Source organism: Lagenorhynchus albirostris, chromosome 10 (genome assembly GCF_949774975.1).
Source record: "Lagenorhynchus albirostris chromosome 10, mLagAlb1.1, whole genome shotgun sequence".
NCBI lineage: Eukaryota > Metazoa > Chordata > Mammalia > Artiodactyla > Delphinidae > Lagenorhynchus > Lagenorhynchus albirostris.
Genome location: NC_083104.1, coordinates 25,873,825 through 25,898,428, shown reverse-complemented (window position 1 = coordinate 25,898,428; position 24,604 = coordinate 25,873,825). Strand labels below are relative to the sequence as shown.

Genomic DNA, 24,604 nt, shown 5'->3' with positions numbered 1-24,604 from the left:
AGGGCTCCACAGAAGCGGGCCTGAGTCCACGGGATGGACTCAACGACAAAGGACCACTAAGCACACAGCAGGTGTCTCCAAGCGGGGCACAACAGGCTCTCACACTGATCATCTCCGTATCTCCCAACTACAGGTAAGAAGCTGGCAGCCTCCGAGCAGACTTCTTGGAATTGCACAAGCCACAGGAAGATCAGGCTGCTGGTCTCAAAGACATTCATCTGCTGCCGACTGTTTTTTTTCCTTTTAAAGGGCAGCCCATTCTCAAGATGCCAGAACAGGAAAGCTGAATAAGAAGCTACGATGCAGCACGATCGGGAACAGCACGGAAGGCTGAACAAATCAGTTACTTGAAAAGGGAAAATGATTTTCACCATCTCATAGCTGCCACTGCTTTGGGGAGTTTATAGCTTCCGAGCTATATGAGGTTCTCTCACTTCGTTTCTGGCTGGGTCAGCTTTTGCTGACTTTTTTTTAAAGACATGCATGCCAGAAACCATTTGGTTTCCTTGACTATCTCTTCCTACCACGAGGACTGCTTTGTTTCCTCCCTCTGCTGACCCCCCGAGGTTTTCCGAGGAGGCTGTGGAAGACGTCTGTTTACATTTTCCCCTCATATCGTCCTCTGAGACCTCTCCTCCTCCCTTTGGTAGTGGGACTGTATACCTTGGGGGTGAGTTCCAATGGGAACTCCCTATTCTTTTCTTTCCAGGGTGGAACAGATGACCAAATGAGGGGCTACAGCATTCCTATCTGGAGGACCTGACTTGGATATTGGAAAAAACACGATCCCATCCTTTTAGAGAATACCAGTGCTAAGACTAAGTGTAGCTGGGGGGGGGGGGGTCATCTTGGCCACCTTGCAAAGGTAGCTCGCTTCCAAATGATGCCAAGAGAAAGCAAACTGAGCGGAGACACACAGGAGAAAAAAAGAACCAGACTTTGAATCCTTGAGCCATCCTTAACTGAAACCAATTTCCTTCTTGGCTTTTCTGGTCCTGTGAGCCACGAAATTTCCTTTGTCACTTAAGGTAGTATCAGTTGGGTTTCTATCACTTACAACCAAAGGGATTCTAACTATACCAGACACAAAGCAGATCCAGTCAGAGTAGGACCAAGCTGAGCACCAAGAGTTGCCTCACCTATGTGTTGGGCACAGGTGTCGCAATATTCTGCGTACAAGGACTCGAAGCAGTGGCAGCAGTAGGGCCTTCCCTCCTTCATGATGTAGCGCTGGCCGCCCAGCACTGTCTCGCATTCGAAGCAGCAGAAGTGTTTCATGTGCCAGTGTCGCCCCTCAGCTTCTGTGCATTCATCTGCAAAGATGATCTGGAGATGGAGAAGCCAAATGGTCAGTGGATAAGAGCCAGCCATGAGAATGTACTTTAAAGGGGGAAAGCTATGAGAGCCCCAAACTGGAAGGGTAGGGAAATAGGTCCTGTCCACCAATTATTAAACAGAAAATCTCTATGTGTATGTTTATTCTCTATCTATATCAGTTCCCGCGTGTGGATTTGCCTAAAGCACAATTAAAGAGTTTCTGGCCTGGTCGGTGATTAATTTAACCACGTTGTATAAAGACAAAGAACATGCTACCCTAAAGAATATAAAGCAGGACTAAAAACTGACAGCTCATGGGCGCTTTGGCCATATCGATTTAATCTGGCTTATGTACAATATTTTTTTAAAATGAGAAATGTCATATAAACACCTGGAATCCTGGTTTCTCTTTAGAAAACACGTGTTTGGCAACATGTGCTACACATTCTTGCATGGCAACAATAAGAGGGGTTGCTGCTTTCAGATGAGTGATGAGTTCTGTAGCTTGTCATTTTCTTTCACCACTCACTGTTACCTTAAAATGAGTCACCTTCATTTACGATAACTGTCTAGCCCTCAGAAGCATTTGTGTTTTGACCCCTAAGACAGAGTTTTTTACAATTTCAAAGCACAGATTTAAGAGCTTACTGCAGACTACAGTAATCAAGGCAGAAATAAGCTCAAGTGTTTATGGCCAATTGATTACTGACAAGGGTGACAAGGACATTCGATGGAAGAAAGAATACTCTCTTCAACAAATCTATCTGGGACCACTGAATAGCCATATACAAAAGTATGAATTTGAACCCCTACCTCACACCACATATAAAAATTAACTCAAAAGGGATCAAAGACCTAAATGTAAGAGGAAAAAAACTATAAAATGTTTAGAAGAAAACACAGGTGTAAATTTTCATGAACTTGGATCAGACAATCAGACAATGGTTTCTTAGCTATGACTACTAAAAGCATAGACAACAAAAGAAAAAACAGAAGTTGGATTTCACTGAAATAAAAAACTTCCATGCTTCAAAGGACATCATCAAGAAAGTGAAAATATAACTACAGAATGGGAGAAAATACTTGCAATTCACATATCTGATAAGGGACTAGTATCCAGAATATATAAACAACCCTTACAAAGCCACAAGAAAAAGAAAAATCACCTAAGTGAAAAAACAGGCAGAAGATTTGACTAGACATTTCTCCCAAAAAGAAGATATGCATATAGCCAATAAATACATTAAACAAATGCTCAACATTATATGCCATTAAGGAAAAGCCAATCAAAACCACCACAGGATGTCACTTCATACCAACTAAGGTGACCATAATGAAAAAGACAAACAAGAATTGAGGAGAAAGTTGTATGGAAACACAAAAGACCCCGAATAGCCAAAGCAATCTTGAGAACGAAAAACGGAGCTGGAGGGATCAGGCTCCCTGACTTCAGACTATACTACAAAGCTACAGTAATCAAGACAGTATGGTACTGGTACAAAAACAGAAAGATAGATCAATGGAACAGGATAGAAAGCCCAGAGATAAACCCACGCACATATGGTCACCTGATCTTTGATAAAGGAGGCAGGAATGTATAGTGGAGAAAGAACAGCCTCTTCAATAAGTGGTGCTGGGAAAACTGGACAGCTACATGTAAAAGTATGAGATTAGATCACTCCCTAACACCATACACAAAAATAAGCTCAAAATGGATTAAAGACCTAAATGTAAGGCCAGAAACTATCAAACTCTTAGAGGAATACATAGGCAGAACACTCTATGACATAAATCACAGCAAGATCCTTTCTGACCCACCTCCCAGAGAAATGGAAATAAAAACAAAAATAAACAAATGGGACCTAATGAAACTTCAAAGCTTTTGCACAGCAAAGGAAACCATAAAGAAGACCAAAAGACAACCCTCAGAATGGGAGAAAATATTTGCAAATGAAGCAACTGACAAAGGATTAATTTCCAAAATTTATAAGCAGCTCATGCAACTCAATAACAAAAAAACAAACAACCCAATCCAAAAATGGGCAGAAGACCTAAATAGACATTTCTCCAAAGAAGATATACAGACTGCCAACAAACACATGAAAGAATGCTCAACATCATTAATCATTAGAGAAATGCAAATCAAAACTACAATGAGATATCATCTCATACCAGTCAGAATGGCCATCATCAAAAAATCTAGAAACAATAAATGCTGCAGAGGGTGTGGAGAAAAGGGAACACTCTTGCACTGCTGGTGGGAATGTGAATTGGTACAGCCACTATGGAGAACAGTATGGAGGTTCCTTAAAAAACTACAAATAGAACTACCATATGACCCAGCAATCCCACTACTGGGCATATACCCTGAGAAAACCATAATTCAAAAAGAGTCATGTACCACAATGCTCATTGCAGCTCTATTTACAATAGCCTGGAGATGGAAACAACCTAAGTGCCCATCATCGGATGAATGGATAAAGAAGATGTGGCACATATATACAATGGAATATTACTCAGCCATAAAAAGAAACGAAATTGAGCTATCTGTAATGAGGTGGATAGACCTAGAGTCTGTCATACAGAGTGAAGTAAGTCAAAAAGAGAAAGAAAAATACCGTTTGCTAACACATATATATAGAATTTAAGAAAAAAAAATGTCATGAAGAACCTAGGGGTAAGACAGGAATAAAGACACAGACCTACTAGAGAATGGACTTGAGGATATGGGGAGGGGGAAGGGTGAGCTGTGACAAAGCGAGAGAGAGGCATGGACATATATACACTACCAAACGTAAGGTAGATAGCTAGTGGGAAGCAGCCGCATAGCACAGGGAGATCAGCTTGGTGCTTTGTGACCGCCTGGAGGGGTAGGATAGGGAGGGTGGGAGGGAGGGAGACGCAAGAGGGAAGAGATATGGGAACATATGTATATGTATAACTGATTCACTTTGTTATAAAGCAGAAACTAACACACCATTGTAAAGCAATTATACCCCAATAAAGATGTTAAAAAAAAAAAAAGAATTGAGGAGAATGTGAGAAATTGGAATCTTCATTGATAGTGGGAATGTAAAATGGTGCAGCTCCTCTTGACAACAGTTTAGATTCCCTCAAAACGTTAAACACAGAACTACCATATGACCCATCAATTCCACTCCTCGGTATATACTCAAGAGAACAGAAAATATATGTCCACACAAAAACTCGTATATCAACATTCATAGCAGCATTGTACATAATAGTCAAAAAGTGAAAACAATGTAAATGTCTATCAATTAATAAATGGCTAGACAAAATGTGATATATACACACAACTGGTTATTCTTCAGCCATGAAAAGGAAAGTACTGATACATGCTGGAACTCGGGAAAACCGCAAAAACACTGTGCTAAGTGAACAAAGCCAGACACAAAAGGTCATATGGTGCATTAATCCACTTATATGAAGTGTCTGGAATATGTAAATTCATGGGGACAGAGATTACTGGTTGCCAGGGGCTAGAGGGAGGGGAAAAGGGGAGTGACTGCTAATGGACCTGGTGTTGCTTTTTCGGTGATGAAAATGATCTGGAATTAGGCAGTAGTGATGGTTGTCCAACTCTGTGAATACACTAAAAACCACTGAATTGTACACATTAAAAGGGTAAATCTTATGCTGTGTGAATAAGATCTCAATAAGCAAAAATTTCAAACCACTTTAATCATCCTATTCTATTTGCCATTAGATAATATTAAGTATCATGAGCACCAATTTCCAGATGTGGAAACTGAGGCAGGCAGGAACAGGGGCTGCCCAGAGTCACTAGAACTGGACCAACTACCTGCCCAGAGGGTCTCTTTTGAATATCACCGGTAGCATTAGAATCCAGGTTAGATAAGGCCAATTGACTTCCTTCTAGGAGAGTGAGTCTCTGATTGGCGGCTTTTAAGGAAGAGATGCCCATGGTAACAGTGGACTCTGGATGAAAAAGAGGAGTGTTATTTTCAGGGTCCCACATTGCTGGTTATAGGGTCAGAAAGAACCAAAAACCTACTTTATGCACGAAGAAACCCCTGTCCAAGATCTTTCTCCTAACATGTCCCATAAAATCAGTCAGGTTTAGAACATTCTCCTTTCTGCCCCCAACTTTTAAGTTAAACCAGGTTTTCTATCTTTCAGCTCCCAGACCACACCTAGGTGTGCTTCTGCTGGGAGAAAACACCAGGTATGAACCTTGTGTCCGGACTGCTTTCTTACTCGGAAAAGCAAATTCAAGTACCTCTTAAGAGTGTGGGGCAGAGGTTTCCAGACGGAGTAGCCATGTGCCCCCTGAATGCTCATCAGACCTTTTGTAAATTGTGGGAGAATCAAACCATGCTACCCATTTTCTTATCTTCTCAAACCTAACTGTCCCATCGAATCTCAGGAAACCCAAGATTTTAAGATAAACGACACACGATTACTGATGATGATTACTTCCTGGGATTTGAGCTGAAATCTCAAGTTGCACAAAGCCTTTTATTTTTAGAGTTCTGAACTGACCTAGTGCCCCTGGAAATGTCCTCAGCCCTAGAAACTGTCTTCCACCTAGCGGCCCATGAGACTGTCACATTCAGTAAAGCAGGTCCCAGTCCTGGACATTCTAGCAACGAGGGATGGTGGGGCTTCATTGCTGAAAGGGTTAATATAAGAGGGGAGGGGAGTGGCCTATGGTTTTCTTCCATGCAGGAACCACAGGACAACGTGCTGGCTACGGTGTAACCCAGGGAGCCGGGCGGACTCTGACCTCGTCGCAGGCTGCGCAGCGCGGCTTCAGGCACTCCGCGTGGTGCCTGCCACAGTATATCTTCCCATCTTGGTAAAAGTAGATCAAATCCACCAGGAGCTCGTTGCAGACAGTGCAGATAAAGCAGGGTGGGTGCCAGCAGACACCGTGTCCGGCGCGCGACGCAAACACAGCAATGTCCCCGCCGTTGATCTGGCCTCCGCACTGCAAGGCGAACAGAAACGTCAGGAAGAGGAACCCCGGCGCCCCGTCTCTCAGCGCCACGCGGGAGGGATACACGACCACCACCGGCATCACTAGCTGGTGACTGAGCGCTTACTTGCAAATCAGTTACTGTGCTACCTGCTCTACACACAGGCAGGCAGGGTTTTCTTGTCCTTCCCCCACTGCCCCTCCTAGGGCCAACACGAGGAAGACCCTGTCACTGAGAAAATAAGCAATCCCAAAGGTGGGAGAAAAAGGAAAAGTCTGCCAGCAGGAGGTCTCATTATCTTTCAGATACTGCCAACTCCCTCCAGAGGCCCAGCCAGGACTACTGCTAGAAAGAGTAGGCTGTGTGGGGTTTGGGTGATGCGTGAGTGGGGAGGGGGTTCAGAGGGCCTCTGGGAGGACCTGGAGGTCTGCACTTTGGATGGTAGGGAGTGGGTTCATAAAGATATGCCCACTTTTAACATCTTCCCTAGAAACCTTTCAGGGATGCTTTTTTTTTACCTACCATCTTTTTACACAGTCCCGATTGAAAAGGTACCACTCCTAAAGCCGGACTATGAAAAGGGCTTCTTTCTCCCCTTCCTGAGCTTCTCACTCATTTCCAAAGCTCCTTCCCCCTACCCAGAAAGGAACAAGGCAGAGTCCCTGATGACCCACGCTTCCAGTTGCACCTGGGATAAAATGAATACGGTGCAGTCTTTGAGGGAGGAGTAAAGTGTGAGGTGACAGGTCCAGGCGGGAGGCTCTCTGCTGACCACGGTGTTGGCCTGAGGTTCCCAGCCTGAGGGTCCAGCACTACGGCTCCACATGAGTGGCTGGGGGCAACGTCCAAGGAGGAGAAAAGCGACCTCCAAACCTTTCCCACACCTTGGCCATCAGAAGGGTTGTGACGCTTCATAGAAAAGAAAGTCAAGGTCTCATGGAATAGACTCGGGGGCCTCATTCATGCGAGTGACCAGACATAAGAAAGACATTACGTTATGCAAAGTGCTACCCCTGCCTTTTGTGCTAACGTTGGTAGCTGAGGTATGCATACTTCTAAAGGGGAAACTGAGGCACACTCAAGTTTTCCAGTTTATTTGCTCCAACACTGATTCGAATTGGGCTACAAGCATCAAACTAAAGGTTGCTGGCAGCGCTCCAAGGTCACGAACCCAGGGAGAGATTTTTACAGAGAAGACATGGAAGCAAAGTGCGGAAAGTATTTCAGAGACTAGGGATTAAGCAGTCCCCTTATTTGGGAAAGCCTGGTTGGCTGTTTGCAATCGGTTGTTCAGTTTCACTTTCTCGGATTCCACTACCCTGACTGGTTTAGGTTTTGGTCTGCTGATATAGGCTACCGAGGCATTAGAGCCACCCCAGTCCAATGGCCTCCTTGTTTAATTACTTTAACAACACGGAATCCCGCTGAATCCTCACCGTGATTCTATGACCTAGGCATTTGTTAGCCCCATTTTGCAGCAAAACCATCAGGAAAAGTAACATGGTCACTGCCATCTGGCAGAAACCTGAGTCAATCTTATGTCTTTCTGCCTCCAGGCTCTCGTCACTCTTCCATGCCACTCTTGACACCTGCCCATGAAACACCCAACCTTCCCATCGTCTTAGGGAAGTCCGCCTGGACTGGTGAAGAATGACCCGAGAGTGGCAGAGGCCCTGAACTGAGCACACAGAATCTCACATCTTAACCTCTGACCACCTACATCTCAGGGGCAGGTGTCAAGGATGAAGGCCCCATCCCACTGCCAAATCTGTGGTCCTCTGGCTTCCCTGTTAAGTTGCATCTCCATTCCATCCACCTGAGCCTTCCCACACTATCCCTCTGAAATCCCCAAAAAGGGCCCCCAAATGGTATCCCCTCCGCTCAGGTAGTACCTTGCCTTCTCTTCCTCAATCCAGTTCACATATTTTCAGTATGTGAATGGGTCCCCAAAGCACTTAAGGAGTTAGATGGGGCTACTGTCTTAGCAGCAGGGCTAAGAGATGTGCCCAAAATAGGACCATCAGCACCAGAAGGCTTTTGGAGGTCAAGAGGTGGGGCAGGGTGAACCCAGGCAGGCTGGATTCCCACCCTGCTTTCTTGAAAACCCTCCTCCACCATGCCCGGAGCACTCTACAGGAGAGTCGAAGAAAAAACAAATCCAGACTTTCGACTCAGTGAGGTCCTAGAGAGAATGCAGGGGGCTTCAGGCACTGTGCTAAAGAACCCTCAGATCCAAGGGGGTGACCATTTACCACCTGCTTAAACGGCACTGCTCCTGGGATGACCCTGGGAAAGAGGCTGACCCATGGTCCAGGCAAATTCCACTTTCTGAAGGACTCATTTTGAGATGTAACTCCATCATGCCATTCCTCTGCTCAAATCCTTCCAATAGCTCCCTATCTCCTTGCAGTGGCCTACCCAACCCTCTGTGAAACATGACTTCATCTACTCATTCTCTTCTTTATCCCCTCTGCCCTGCCACACTTGCCAACCTGCTGTTCCTCAAACAGAACAGAAATGGCTCCTGCCACAGGGCCTTTGAACTTGTTGTTCCCTTAGCCACGCCCCCCATTCCACCATCTGCATGACTCCCTCCCCCTCAGTTCCTGCATGTCTTTGCGGGGCCTTCCCCGTCACTTTACTGAAAATTGCAACCACTGCACACTCCCAACACTAACCTCCTTCCGCACTGAATTTTTTCTATCTTATTGATGTTACTGTCTGACTTCTCCCTTAGAACGGAACTCCTTACAAGGGCAAGATCAAGCTTTCAAATCTGCTGTCCACGGCTGTATCCCCCAGGCCTACAAAGTAGGTTCTCAGTAAAATAACTGTTGAATGAACGAGTGAAAGGACGCCAGAGCAATCCCCTCGGCACGCCTTGCGATCCACGCTCACCTGCTCACAGATCGCTCCTGTCATGGTGACCGGGAAGGGCCTGACATTGCCACGACCCAGGTTTTCACGTTTCCGCTGGTTGCTGAAGAGCTTCAGCTCCCTCTTCTCTTCCTCATCCAGGGAGTTGCAATAGCGAACCTGGACAGACACAGAGGATGGCACGCAGGGGTCACCCTTGCTCCTGAGGGTTCCTGAAGCCCAGGCCTCAGACTGTGCTCACTAAACACACTCTCATTTGGTTTCACAGTCTTTGTGGGCACTCGAACACCACCAGGCTGGGGGCTATTTCAGTGAGTCTCTACCTGAGATTGCTGACCATCCAAAGGGCTTCCTAAAGGCTCCAAACTCCAGAGCCCCATTCTTGGGCAGGCCAATGAATGGTCTGTAACTCTGCCTCGGCCTCACGGGCACACTCTGCTCCCCACACTAAGAGACACACCATCTGGGATAGCTTTGCTGCTAAGTCAAGATCGGGGACTTCCTCCTCCTTTCAAAGTGATCCGCATCTTCCAATTGATCGTGATACTTTCACCTCCATGTGCCCATGGAAACGATCCTTGACGCCAAAGAATGGCTCCGGGCCAACGAGCCAGAATAGCGGTCAACGTGCTCACAGCTTCTGTTTCCCAAAATGAGATGGGAACCAAAGGCGTGAAACTGAGGAGTTGGCCCAGCGCTATCTGTGTTACCTCACGGGAGTCCCTGCGCGTGTTTATCTGTGTGCAGGAGGGAGAGGACTGCCCGCTGGGCTTTGGTTAATGCATCAACTTGCATAAGATATTTTCCTTCTTGTCCGACACAGAAACTCACAGAATTAAGGGAGGGACATTAAAGATATTCAAATCTGCTATTTCCCATTCTCTCTTTTATTTATGCACACCTTGGGAATTTTGCTATAATCTTGAACTATTGTTTACTTAACACTGTTTTAAAAACGGACTCACTGTTTTTTACTTGAATACATTTACTTGAAAAGAAAGTATATTATGACTAAAAATAGAAAAGCAGTATCACTTGTGAAAAAACAGAGCGACCATAAAACTAAATACGAGACTGAAAACAAAACCACATTGCTGGATTCTAGCTGGCTACTTTTGCTTGTCGGAGATTCTGAAACGGAGGTTCTTAACGCTGTTACTTAACAATGGAAAGTAGCAGGAGTTGGAGAGGTGTGAGATACCTGCTCCCCCCAAACTAAAATTTCCCCCTTGACAACTCAGTCACAAGCAATGAAATGCAACTGAAAAGGTAGTGAGTCTCTCATTATGTGGTTCAGTATTATTTAGTGCCATGACCATGTACCAACCAAAGTCATCAAGGATCTGCTACACTTCGGGAAACATGGTTCTAATCCCACCCCATCTTACTTTAGAATAATCTGAGCATCAGCAAGTTTAACCGACTTGCCCCGACGATCTGTCCTACAGATGGTTAAAGGGAAACCTTTGAACCAGGACTAGTCTGAAAACCACTGCAGCTGTATACATCAAAATTGACTAATCTGGGTGAAAAAGAGAATGATCAAATATTTACTTTAGATTCACCCTCTGTCCTTAAAAAGGCCATGTCAAATGGGCAAATCTGTCTACTGGGTCACATGTAAGCAACTCTCACCAACAGGAAGACGAAATTTGAAGGGTCTCTTTTCATGAAACCACAGTTAACCATAAACAGAATTAATCATTCAAAAGCAGAACAGAGCAGATCACTTCCCTCTATTGAGTAAAAAAATGTTTAAAAAAAAAAGTCTTCATGTGGAGAAAGAACTGCAAGGACCTGAACGGCCCAGAATATATGGTTACACCACTGACAATTTAGGGACATGCTCTGAAAGAAAGGCACACCCCTCCTGCTTGTAAAAACCCACACTTTCAATTCCAAATTAGTTAGCTGGTCATCCGGTTACAATGCTTGCTCTCCTCTTTAAAGGAGAAAGCATTATTTAAATGTGTTTTCTGAAGTCTGAAATAATCAATAGGAAAGGAAACTGTGACTGTCTTTCTAGGGAGTTGCTTCAGTTTTTAAGCTTTGGCTCCACTTATTCAAATTCACTTTTGAGGCTCTTGATTTATTCCTTTTATTCAAATGTGGGAAGATAAAGACTAAAAAAGTACTCACTCATTTCCTCAGGGACTGAGCTTGTGGGTGGGGGCAGTTGGTAAAAAGCTGGGGTCCAGCTCTCTGAAGGGGTTTTAAATTTCTCCTTTCAACTTAAAGTTGTGTTTTTCTTTAAATCACAATCAGAGTTAAGCAGACAATGCGATTCTGTAGGATCACTGTTTTTAAAAACCAGATACTTGAGAATTAATTTCTAGTTTGCAAATCTAAACCTCCCAAGCGTGATGATCTTTTAAAAGCGTATTTACAAATTTCCCTTTAGGATCAATTTGAGTTCAAAGACGATGAATGCCTGCTTATAGTGCCCTGTATCTGGGTTCAGAAAAAAGGACGGCCTGCGAGTCATACTTTCAAGAGTATAAGGGGTGACCTTGCCAAGTTGGACTGGAAACGACAAAAACACAAATGTTCACAGCTGCAAATCGGGACATGTAACTTCTACTACAGTGTAAGATGGAAAACTTACATACTCATTTACTAAGAAATGATGCTGAAAATTCAAGAGACTCTCAAAGTTTGTGCCGGACTTGAACTGCCCAGGGAATCTCAATCATCTAACAGGCTCAGGCAACCAGCATCGCACGTCCTTCAACTAACAAAACCTGGACTTGAACTTTTAAATTTTAGTGCTCCCCAGTTCGCCAGGCACAGAGGCGAATCCAGTCCATAATGAGATTCTGCTTTTCCGTAACCCTCCCCAGAAGGTGTCCGACAGTTTCTTTTAGTTCTAATTAAGGAAGCTAAAACCTAAACTGCCAGACTTCTTCGTTGGGGATCTCACTGATAATGAGCATTCTGATTATGAAAAAGGTAACAGTTCACAGAAAGTTCTGAGAAAGTTCTAAGAAAAGTCTTACAAAGGCCCCTCTAGCCCCTTACCTCATTGTCATGTGGTGGCAGCTGGTGTAATAGCTGCTTGATTCGAAGTTTCTCTCCAGGACTGTTGACATAGGGAACTTTCTCTTCTGGGAGACAGCTATAGTACTGGTGAACCTGAAGGATGGAAAGCACACAGATAACGCGCCCATTACTCAAACCACCTGCCCACTCCCACATCCTGGGGAGATGATTCCCACAACAGGACACATCTGCTTCCCGCTGTCCCCGTCCTTCGTGAAACTCAACGGCATATGAGTTTCTCACTGCAAGCAGAGAAATTCATCCTTGAAGAAAGAGTCCCACAAACCACCCATGTCTTGGGGCTTTTCCTCTCTCTGTAAGGGAAAAATGAAGCTAGCAAACTTTCCTAGAAAAAGAGATTTTGGCAAACATGCTGGTGAACCCGGAGGGTAGGGCTTTCTCGGCAGGCTCCCCCGAGAGCTGGCTTTACCATTTTCTCCGTGAGTCTCCAGCATGTAACCTGCCTTCCTAGCCAAAGCGATGTGTCAGCGCCTGCCCTGGCGCTGGAGTCAACACCAGCCTTTGGCGCGCGGAGAACTCTTGGGTCCCTCAGCCTCCACCTACATTAAAAGCCCTCTAGGTTTTAGGCTTTTTGTAAGAACAGGCAGCAGTTCAGATCTGTCACCAAAAAAAAATAAAGTCACTGAATTCGGGATACAGAGCGTGTAATTAAAAATTGTCATTAACGTGACTTTTTTTGTACATCCCAGAATGCTCCTGTTTACAGCTGTTAGGACATATTCTTCCAATTTCTGAGGCTCATTCAACCCTAAAGACTATTTGGGAAAGCACCAAACATCTAATTTTGCCTGAGAAAAGAAAACAGACATTCTAGCATCCAACTGCATGTAAAACTAGGGGAAAAAACTGGCCAAAATAGAAGGTATGCTTTATATAGGAGAGGCCAAAAAAAAAAATCCCACAAGGTCAGATGACATCATGGAAAATACTTTTCAACTGTCTCTCAGCATCATGACCAACTCTTGTGAAACAAGGCATTCATTCAACAAAATGGAGAAGACAGAAGACTTGGGGCTCTACATTCAACATATTGGTTAGGCTCCACAAACTTGGTCACATTCCCTTCAGTGTGGGGAGCCTTGGGTATGACCACACGTTTTGGGAATGCTGGAGTGAAGAGCTGCGAAAGCTCTGTCTACTTTGATCTCCAGAAACGAAATCATAATTGTTAGAAGAGAGAGGAAGAAGGTTTTGTGATAACAAAGCCTTAATACAAAATGTGAAAGCTATCCTTGTTTTCGTAACAAATCATCGCAACCATTCACCATCGTGTGTGTATCATCCTCTCGATCAAATCCCAAAGGTAAACATAAACAGACTTCTTGCTGTAGACCAGCCAGCTTTTGGGACCCAGGGCCCTGCGACCCCTCCCTAGAGGCACCTGGCAGGAAGCCAAGTCTCAGGATGGGAAGCAATGGTCCCGGGTTTTGAAGGCAGCCCACAAGTTACTGGCACTCTCTCTGAGAAGAAATACAAGCCCAGATCATGAGTTAGTTTGGGATTAGAAGCTGGCAATGAGCCCATCACCACCAGAGACTGGCATACCATTATGTCCTCAGGAGATTCGTGCCCCATATGCCTCACCAGGTAAGGGTCGGGTATATAAAGCAGCAGGCCCCGTCCCTGTATCTTGGGGAATGGGCTTTGCCTCCCAGGTCAAAACATGATGGGTAGAACAGCCTTGGGGAAACATCACTTTGTCATTCTCACAGCTCCCATTACGGTTACAGAACATTAGGGACAAATGCTAATATAAAATGAATCACTATGTGGATAAACAACAAGGTCCTACTGTACAGCACAGGGAACTATATCCTGTGATAAACCATGATGGAAAAGAATGTGAAAAAGAATGGATATATATGTAAAACGGAATCACTGTGCTGTACAGTAGAAATCAACACATCGTAAATCAACCGTACTTCAGTAAAATAAATTAAAAAAAATAAAATGCATCGCTGTGGATGCTTGATCACAAAGAGTCTGATTTCAGCTCCACGGACCTTCCTCTCAATCACCACTCATCACTCACACACCCCTCTCTTCACTGCCCAGAGAAGTCATCTTCTGAACTGGTACCCTGAACAAGGAAAGTCGCTCTGCTACCGTCCAAGGCTGACCCAGGCTGGAGTTTTCCCTGTACCTTCTCCACGGCATGGCCAGGGAGATCTGAACCCCCAGTCATGGCTCTGTCCTTTCCCATCCCCGTGTTCCTGAGCAAGTTGACAAAACCTCTCCGAATCCTCATCATATGATTGTGGTCATTAAACGAGAGTGGAGACAGAGCATTTGGCCCTCAATAACAATAAATAATATGGATACACAGCGACAAGTATATTGTCCAGCCTGGTATACTCCAAATGGAACCATCCACATCTTCCTGGCATTCCTTCCATTTAAGAGGTAGGGCAACACTGTCGGCTTGTAGAGTGAGACCAAACCTGGGGAGCCCCCCACTTATAACTGGTCTAAGAAAGAAGGCTGCAAGGGATAAAATGCGATTTAAGCTACCTTGGTTTCAGGGGAAAAAAAGGTAAATTATTATAAAGATGTAGTGTTTTCTCAAAAAACCCAGCAGTATGGTAGGGCCTCTTGAGGAAATGGAAACTTCCAATGGAAGGTGATTAGTAAGGGACTTCCCATCTCCCTAAGCCTGGTGTCCTCCTACCTTTGCTCTATTCTTTCCTCTCTGCAGATCTGTTCCCCACAGGACTTGAGTTTACACAAGCCCCGTTCAAGAGTCCACCCTAGACTGACTAGCTTTGCTCAATCCCACTTCCTTACAGAAGGCTCCTGTTTACCCCATCTTGGGCAAGGGCCACACCTGGAGATCGGAATGGAGAGGTTCCATGCCATTTTAAGATTGGAGGATAAAGGAGTCCCGACACATGATTGGACTAAGGGGGAGGCAGTGATGGAAAGCTCTAGAGATATTTAGGTGGTAAATAAGTACCTCGGTATGCTGATGTCCATCTTAAAGACTGAATCCTTAACTCAACAGAGGCAGTGACTACTCTTGTGGAACACCTTTCCTGGCTGGACATCTTGTGTTGCCTTTTTTAAAAAAAAATTTATTTATTTTTATTTATTATTTTTGGCTGCATTGGGTCTTCGCTGCTGCGCGCAGGCTTTGTCTAGTTGCGGCGAGCGGGGGCTACTCTTTGTTACGGTGCGCAGGCTTCTCATTGTGGTGGCTTCTCTAGTTGTGGTGCATGGGCTCTAGGCATGCGGGCTTCAGTAGATCTGCTTTTTTTTTTTAAAAGCCATGACTGTGGTATCAGATACATATGGAACCTGATCCAGCTCTGCTACTCTCTGGCTATATTTATGATTGGAACAGGTTATTTAACTTGGTGAAGTCAGTTTTCTTCATCTATAAAATGAAGATAGTAATGGTTCCTACCTTATAGGGCAACTGTTCCAGAACCTGGTATTTCAAGAACCCGGTATTACATATAATTACTTTTTCTTTTTTTAAAAATAAATTTATTTCTTTTTGGCTGCGTTTGGTCTTCGTTGCTGTGTGCGGGCTTTCTCTAGCTGCGGCAAGCGGGGGCTACTCTTCCTTGAGCGGGCTTCTCATTGTGGTGGCTTCTCTTGTTGTGGAGCATGGGCTCTAGGCGTGCAGGCTTCAGTAGTTGTGGCACATGGGCTCAGTAGTTGTGGCTCACGGGCTCTAGAGCACAGGCTCAGTAGTTGTGGCGCACAGGCTTAGCTGCTCTGTGGCATGTGGGATCTTCCCGGACCAGGGCTCGAACCCGTGTCCCCTGCATTGGCAGGTGGATTCTTAACCACTGAGCCACCAGGGAAGTCCCACATCTTGCGTTGCCTTCTATAACTGCAGCCTACTCATCACCACCACTGAAAACGCATCTTTTCTACCAGTATTCCCATAATTCCTTCAATATAAAATGTGCTAACATAATTTCTCACAAGGCAACCAATAATTTGGCAGATGACTTAAAAACTTACCTGCTAAAAGACTCCGTTTATCAAACCAAATCAGCTAATTATTAATTAACAACCTACCAAATCACCCCCGTATCACCTGGTAGGTGATCTGACTTGCTGTGAGGCAGGAGAGTGAGTTGGTCCTTTACCACGTCCAATTCTCTTCAAAGCCTGTTCAAGTCCAGGAGTAAAAATAACCCCCCTTCATGGTGGCTGCTGTGTCTCCTCCTGGTGTTTAAAGCTGGACTTTGCAAGCTCTTCATCGAGCAAAGGGGATTAGCAGACAGATGGGAATGAGGGAGAAACGGCTCTCTTTCCCAATCTGTCTCTGGCTGAACATGGAAATGCCACATGCACGGAAATGCTTTGGCATCTTCCATAATAAAACTACTGTATAGCTCAGAACAAACACCAATCATACCAATAGTAAGGGGAAAATATTTAGTATACTTTCTGGCGCTACAAAAGCGAAAATTGGCACCACCTGTGAAAACCCTGCAGATTGCTCATTTCAGCCCAAACACATTTCACTTGTTATTTTTATTATTATTTTTTTTTTTTGTGGTACGCAGGCCTCTCACTGTTGTGGCCTCTCCCGTTGCGGAGCACAGGCTCCGGACGCGCAGGCTCAGCGGCCATGGCTCATGGGCCCGGCCGCTCCGCGGCATGTGGGATCTTCCCGGACCGGGGCACGAACCCGTGTCCCCTGCATCGGCAGGCGGACTCTCAACCACTGCGCCACCAGGGAAGCCCTCACTTGTTAATTTTTACAAGTAAATAGTCAAATCCAATAGAACTTTGTCAGTGATGATCATTACCCAGCTATTATCCGGCAGGTCTGTGGAACGTGCTAGGAACTTCGCTCCATTTACGGATTCCCAGGTAGAGGTGCCCTGTGATTGTGCGCTGGGTGTAGCCACACGAGGTACATTTCCTCCCAACAAAAGCATCCTGAACACAATAAACTGGCTTAGGAAAATGAACTAGCTGAAGGCCTTTATTTAAAGTGTGACTCCCAACAGCGAGGTTTGGCAATAACGTCAGTCTGTGTCAGATGGATTGTAAGAGCTTTAGTCAGTGTGCAAATAAAGTCTGCAAAGCAAGACCTCGCCCAGCTGGAAAGACTGGGTTTGTCAGAAGGAACTGCACATTTGCCAGCACTTCTGCCTGAGCAGAGATCGAAGCCAGGGAGTCAATGGCTCCTCGTTGGAGAGAAACGTGCTTTACTTAGAGCGGTGGTTCTCAAATGTTAGCTTCCACCAGAACCACCTGGAAGGCTTGCTAAAATACACATTTCTAATTCAGGGGGCCTTGGGGGGCGAGGGCGATCATTTGCATTTCTAACCATTTCTCAGGGGATGCCCCTGCTGTTGGTTCAAGGGAGCCCATTTTAAGAGTTTTAGAGTCACCCAAGTGTTTTCCTTCAACAGCCAACCCATGGGATTGCCAGGCACCCCAGGAGACCCAGAGGAGGCAAAAGAACTCGTTCAGTTTCACTCAATTTTGTACACGTCTCCTTCTACACCTACACATATCCTTAAGCAAGGGGATTCCACCAGTTCCTACAACAAGGAGAAATCCTAATGGCAAAGTGCTCAAATTTGGGGCTGGTACATTTTCCATATCAAAAGCATTCCTATTTTCTTAGAGTGGGAACCCAACAAAGAAGTCAGAATTTGGGGGCTGAATTTAGAACCAACTGTCCTTCACGGTCCAAATGAAGGAAGGGATCAAGGAACATTTTTTTTTTATGGAGTTGCTCTTATGCCTGAAGTGTTTTTATATACAGTGGCGTGTGAACCCTCCCCACAGCCTGGAGGTGGTACATTATTACACTCATCAGATTGAGAGTCACACAGCTAAAACATGGCAGGGCCACTTCTGAGCTTGGCTTCCTCATCGTCTCCCTCTGTTGTGCATGGATTCTTGGGCTTCTTTATCAAGGGGAAAAAAAAAAAAAGACTAGCAAATGGATGGAAAAGAAGACAAAAAGATGTAGTAAATTCCTAATATGTCTGCATGATTGACCACAGAAATGATGAACATGCTTTCCTTTGGTGTTCTCCATAATATAACCAACATATGGTTCAAAATGGACTGACAGTAAGTAAAATGATGTACTCCAAATCCAAGTCTTTCCACACCACCATGGTATGGTGGTGTAAGGGAGTTCTGGCAGAGATGGCTGACCAATCGTATCCATTTTCTTTTCTTCCTTAATTAGAATACCATCATTTTACTTAGAGCGTCACTATGCCCAGCTAAGGACAGTATTTCTGTACCTCTGGAGTAGCTACATGTGGCCATCGAATAAATTCTGGCCAATGACATGTAAAGATGTGACTTCTGGGAGAGCTCTTTTAAAGGAGGCCAAGTAGTTGACAAAGGTCTTTTTGCCCAAGTTCCCCTTCCTTCCGGCTTCCTGGCTGCAATGTACATGCAACAGCAGGAGGTCCAGCAGCCATCTTATACCGTGAAGTAACCTTAAGAATGGGAGTTTCTGAATATGCCATAGAGCCATCATACTAGCCCTGGGTTGCCTATCACTGAACTTCTTTAAGCAATAAGAGAAATAAACTAGTTCTTTATTTACATTTCAGTTACTTGGAAGTGAATGCAATTCCTAATGATAGAGCAATAGTTCTCAAATGTTAGCATACTACAGAATCATTTGGGGCCCTTATTGAACATTATTCCCATTTTTATCCCTCTGGGTCTGAAATAGAGCCCAGAATTCTGCATTCTTATTAAAAACCTCACACCCAACCAGGAGAAACACTGCTTTAAGGGGAAAGCAAATGTGACTTTACAAGGTAAAGGTAAAAACTCCCGGAGTGTAATCACTGATGTGGGCTGACACATTTGGAAGGTTTTATAAAAGCCCATCTTAACTCAGAGACTAACTAGAAGATCGAGCCTTTATTTCACATTCTCCCTCTCCCACAGTTTAAGAAGCTTGGAACCTTGGTTAATCTACCTCAATCTGGGGAGGCAATATCTAGCATATGCCTGAGGTCTCAGAAGGCAGGTGCTACAGAGAAGGGAGAGATGTTGCATGAATTGGAGACACATGGTGGTTTTTATGAAAAGTGCACACTAGTTCCCAAATGGGGACCTGGAGAATGATCAGGTAGTACTGTACCTATGAGCACGGGGTGACAGGCTGCTTCTGAGGGCCCGTTTGTTCATATGGCTCCCACCTGCCCGAATTTCATTACCCAAGCAATAGGAGAAAAGTGTTGCTAAGCAGCGTCTAAGAGGGAAAATCATACCGAGTTTGGCTCCTTCCCTTTTCTCCTGCAGACGCGCATTATAAGTTTAATTGGTTTACTCAGGAAGTAATTTAGGAAATAACAGTCTAAAACCTAATGCCTAACCAATGTCTGCATCGCGCTTAAACTCCCATAGGATTAGGATCAAAAATCAACAATAAAAGCCCATTTGGTATATTTTCAAAGAAGAATATTTCAAAGACCCCTTCTTTTCTTTTCTGCTCACAGCCGATGTCTGATTCAACAGCAAATCATGTCAGATTTAGGTTCAAAATATACCCAGAATCCAGTCACTTTCCCCCATCCCCTCACAACCAGTCCAGCCTTGACTAAGTGCTCTCTGGAATTATTGCCACAGCTGCTTCTGGACCCTGGCTTTCACCTTTGTGCCCTTTGCAGGTGTTCAGCAAGAACAACCCCATGTGAAGATAAACCAGGTCCCATCACTCACTGCTCTTCTCAAAACCCTTCATGACTTCCCATCACCCTGTGATTCAAAGCCAAAGTCCTCACTACAGGATCATGATCTGGCTTCCTGAAGAGCTGGCTGATCGTATCACTTGCTACATTCTTCCCGTTCAGTCCTGCTCACAATGGCCTCCTTGCTATTCCTCTCACCTCAGTGCCTTTGCACTAGCCATTCTCTGCTGCAAACATTCTTCCCCCAGATATTTACAGGATGCCTATTCTCACTTCTTCCAGTCTTTGCTCAAAAGTCACCTTAAAAGAGAGGTAGGTCTTCCCTGATCCCAATATATCAGTACCTCCACCTCTTACTCTTTAGACCAACGCTTCTCAACTGGGGCTAATGTTGACCCCCAAGGGATATTCGGCAACGTCTGGAGACATTTTCGGTTGTCACAACTGGGGTGTGTGTGTGTGTGTGTGTGTGTGTGTGCACGCGTGTGTGTGCACGCGTGCTATTGACATAAAGTGGGTCGCCAGGGATGCTGCTAAACCTCCTACAATGCATAGGGTGGTTTCCACAGTAAAGAATGATCTGGATCAAAATGTCACTAGTGCTGAAAATGGTAAACCCTTAACCTGCTTTTCTACAAATAATTTACCAGTTGCTGATACATAATCTACTTGTTCATTGTCACTCTTTTCCCTCTAGAATGTGAATGCCCGGGGCTTTGGGCACCATCTATCCCCAGAAAAAGGTGTCACACACAGTAGGTGCTCAACAAATGTTTGCTGAATGAATGCGTGCTGTGTTCAGATCTCATCTCTCTGCCTTTCTGGTTTATCAATGGATGTGAACAGGGACATGCAGCAACAGAACACACAGGTGAGGTTTCAGAAGGAACCAGAGTAAAGCTCATAGAGCTTCCCTTTCACGCCACCCAAGCACTTGCTTTTTCACCAGAGATCACTGATGTGGGATGCATGATGGCCACGCTAAGAAAAGGATGAATAAAATAACTGTCAATGTACTGTTTCTTTAAGAGGAAGGGACAAAAGCAACACCCCTTTTGATTTGAAGCCAGAGAACTTCTTTCAAGTTGAGTCAACTCTGTTTACAGAAATTAAAGAAAGTAATCACATTACGTCCTAAGCAAGTACTGTGACTCAAAATCAGGTGAGCTGTTCTGCAGCTATGCCTGTCTGCACTCACATGCTCGCTCCCTTTCCAATCCTTTTTGTTACAAATTTTTTAAATTTAGAATATTAAACCTCAATGTCTAGTTAGAAAATACTTTCCATTTAGTTTGGAGCATTATCTGACGTTATTTATTTTATCCTATCTTAAAGAAGAGGTCTTAGAAATGGAAGAACTGGGAGTTTCAATACTCTCCCTTTAAGGTGCAATTACAAGACCGCCCCACCTCAATTTTACCAAAACACTTTGCAGAATGTCTACTCATTTGCGTATATGCTACTAAAAATTCCCCAACAGTTGCTTACTTTTTGGATAACAGTTTCAATATTGCCTTTAGACAAAATACACACGTACATGTGTATGAAAAAGCAGGGTAGCAGTTTCTTAGAGTGGCTAAGTGTTTGGAGTCACACTGTCTGGGTCTGAATAATGGATGGACTGAACACTTCCCATGTGTACACAGTTGGACAATTTTTTTTTATCGCTTATAGAGTCAATGTTCCTATCTGTAAGATGGGGGCAATAATATTTACTTTGAAATATTGCTTTGAGGCTCAAATGTTATACAGGCACACATCATTTTAGTGAGCTTTGCTTTACTGTGCTTTGAAGATATGGTGTTTTCTACAAATTGAAGGTTTGTGGCAATCCTGCGAGTGGCAATCCTGCGACAGGCAAGTCCATCAGCACCATTTTCCCAATAGTATTCTCTCACTTTGTGCCTCTGTGTCACATTCTCTGGTAATTCTCCCAATATTCCAAACTTTTTCACTGTCATTTTATCAGTTATAATAATCTGTGATCAGTGATTTTTTTTTTCCAAGAAAGCAAATCGAGGATTTATTAAGTGATAGTATGCTCTCAGGGGAGAATGGGCATATTCGGGTGAGTAGCTGCTGTGATCAGTTACTACTGTAATTGCTTTGGGGCACCACGAAGCACGCCCGTTTATCGAACTTAATTGATAAATGTTGTGTGTGTTCTGACTGTCCCACCAACCAACCATTCCCCCATCTCTCCCTTTCAGCTTGGGCTTCCCTATTCCCTGAAACACAACAATATTGTCATCAGGCCAATTAACAATCCTACGATGGCCTCTAAGCGTTCAAGTGAAAGGAAGAGTTACACATCTCTCACTTTAAATCAAAAGCTAGAAATGATTAAACCTCGTGAAAAAGGCGTGTCGAAAGCTGAGATAGGCTGAAATCTAGGCCTCTTTCTCCGAACAGTTAGCCAAGTTGTGAATGAAAATAAAAAATTCTCGAAGGAAATTAAAAGTGCTGCTCCAGTGAACACACATGATAAGAGAGCAAAACAGCCTTATTGCTGATATGGAGAAAGTGTTAGTGGTCTGGATAGAAGATCAAACCAGCCACAACATTCCCTTAAGCCAAAGCCTAATCCAGAGCAAGATCCTAACTCGCTTCTATTCTATGAAGGCTGAGAGAGGTGAGGAAGCTACAGAAGAAAAGTTTGAAGCTATCAGAGGTTGATTCATGAGGTTTAAGGAAAGAAGCCTTCTCCGTAACATAAAAGTGCAAGGAGAAGCAGCAAGAGGTGATGTAGAAGCTGCAGCAAGTTATCCAGAAGATCTAGCTAAGATAATTCATGAAGGCGGCTACGCTAAACCACAGCTTTTCAATGTAGACAAAACAGCCACACATTGGTAGAATATGCCATCTAGGACTTTCATAGCTACAGAAGAGAAGTCAATGTCTGGCTTCAAAGCTTCAAAGGACAGGCTGACTCTCTTGTTAGGGGCTAAAGCAGCTGGACCTTAAGCTGAAGTCAGTGTTCATTCACCATTACGAAATCCTACGGCCCTTAAGAATTATGCTAAATCCACTCTGCCTGTGCTCTATAAAGGGAACCACAAAGCCTGGATGGCAGCACATCTGTTTACGACATGGTTTACCGAATATTTTAAGCCACTGTTGAGACCTACTGCTCAGAAAAAAAGATTCCTTTTAGAGTATTCCTGCTCACTGACGGTGCACCTGGTCACCCAAGAGCTCTGATGAAGATGTACAATGAGATTCATATTGTTTTCATGCCTGTTAACGAAGACCCATTCTGCAGCCCAAGGAGCCATTTTGACCTTCAACTCTTATTACCTAAGAAATACATTCCAGAAGGCTACAGCTGGGAAAGCAAGGGATCCCTCTGACGGATCTGGGCAAAGTCCACTGAAAACCTTCTGGAAAGGATTCGCCATTCTAGATGCCAGGAAGAACATCTATGATTCATGAGAAGACGTCAAAATATCAACATTCACAGGAGTCTGGAAGAAGTTCATTCCAACCTTCATGGATGACTTTGAGGGGTTCACGACTTCAGTGGGGGAAGTAACTGCACGTGTGGCGGAAATAACAAGGGAACTAGAATTAGGAGTGGAGCCTGAAGATGAGAATGATTCGCTGCAATCCCATGATAGAACTTTAACAGATGAGCCGTTGCTTCTTATAGATAAGCAAAGAAAGTGGTTTCTCGAGATATCGTCTACTCCTGGTAAAGATGCTGTGAAGACTGTTGACATGACAACAAACGATTTAGAACAGTACATAAACTTACTTGATAAAGCATTGGCGGGGGGGGGGGGGGGGGGGGGCGGGGGTTGAACTTCTTTTCAAAGAAGTTCTGCTGTGGGGAAAATGCCATCAAACAGCACTGCCATGCTAGAGAGAAACTGTTCATGAAAGGAAGAGTCAATCAGTGCAGCAAACGTCACTGTTGTTTAATTTTAAGAAACTGCCACAGCCGTCTCAACTTCAGCAACCAGCACCCTGATCAGTCAGCAGCATCACTATCAAGGCAAGACCCTCCAGCAAAAACATTACAGGGCTTCCCTGGTGGCGCAGTGGTTGAGAGTCCGCCTGCCGATGCAGGGGACACGGGTTCGTGCCCCGGTCCGGGAGGATCCCATATGCCGCGGAGCGGCTGGGCCCGTGGGCCATGGCCGCTGAGCCTGCGCTCCGCAACGGGAGAGGCCACAGCAGTGAGAGGCCCACGTACCGCAAAAAAAAAAAAAAAGAAAATTACAGCTTGTTGAGGGCTCAGATGATGGTTAGCATTTTTAAGCAACAACGTGTTTTTAAATTAAGGAATGTACATTTTTTCTGACATAATCCTGTTGCACACTTAACAGACTACAGTATAGTATAAATATAACTTTTACATGCACTGGGAAACCACAAAATTTGTGACTTTATTGCAATACCTGCTTTACTGTGGTGGTCTGGAACTGATACTGCACATCTCTGAGGTCTGCCTGTAATGTAACTAGCAAAAAGGCACACAGTGAAGGATCGATATTTCTTGGCTTCAAAGCAATCTAATCCATAAGTCATAAATGTCTATTTTATGGACTGAACTGCGCTGCCCGCCTCCCCGTTCACACACTGAAACCGTAAGCCCTAAAGTGACTGTATTTGGAGAAAGAGCCTTTCAGGAGGTATTAAGGTTAAATGAGGTGACAAGATTGGGGCTGTAATCAGAAAGGACTGATATCCTTGTAAGAAGAGGAAGAGACACTAGGAGTGCTCATGCACAGAGGAAAGGCCATG

General features: G+C 44.5%; 1 protein-coding gene across 3 annotated transcripts in view; it reads right to left on the bottom strand.

The window, feature by feature from the left end:
• Positions 1 to 24,604, bottom strand: part of PRICKLE2 (prickle planar cell polarity protein 2) — a 342,842-nt gene that overhangs the window by 53,575 nt on the left and 264,663 nt on the right. For all 3 annotated transcript variants that reach the window (XR_009542736.1, XM_060161421.1, XM_060161422.1), the window contains 4 exons: positions 12,174 to 12,287; positions 9,177 to 9,314; positions 6,086 to 6,289; positions 1,140 to 1,326 (listed from right to left, as the gene is read on the bottom strand). Coding sequence is in view for 2 of the 3 variants with exons in the window: in XM_060161421.1 (XP_060017404.1) it covers positions 1,140 to 1,326; positions 6,086 to 6,289; positions 9,177 to 9,314; positions 12,174 to 12,287 (643 nt within the window). In the remaining variant the exon portion in view is untranslated. The remainder of the gene's footprint in view (positions 1 to 1,139; positions 1,327 to 6,085; positions 6,290 to 9,176; positions 9,315 to 12,173; positions 12,288 to 24,604) is intronic.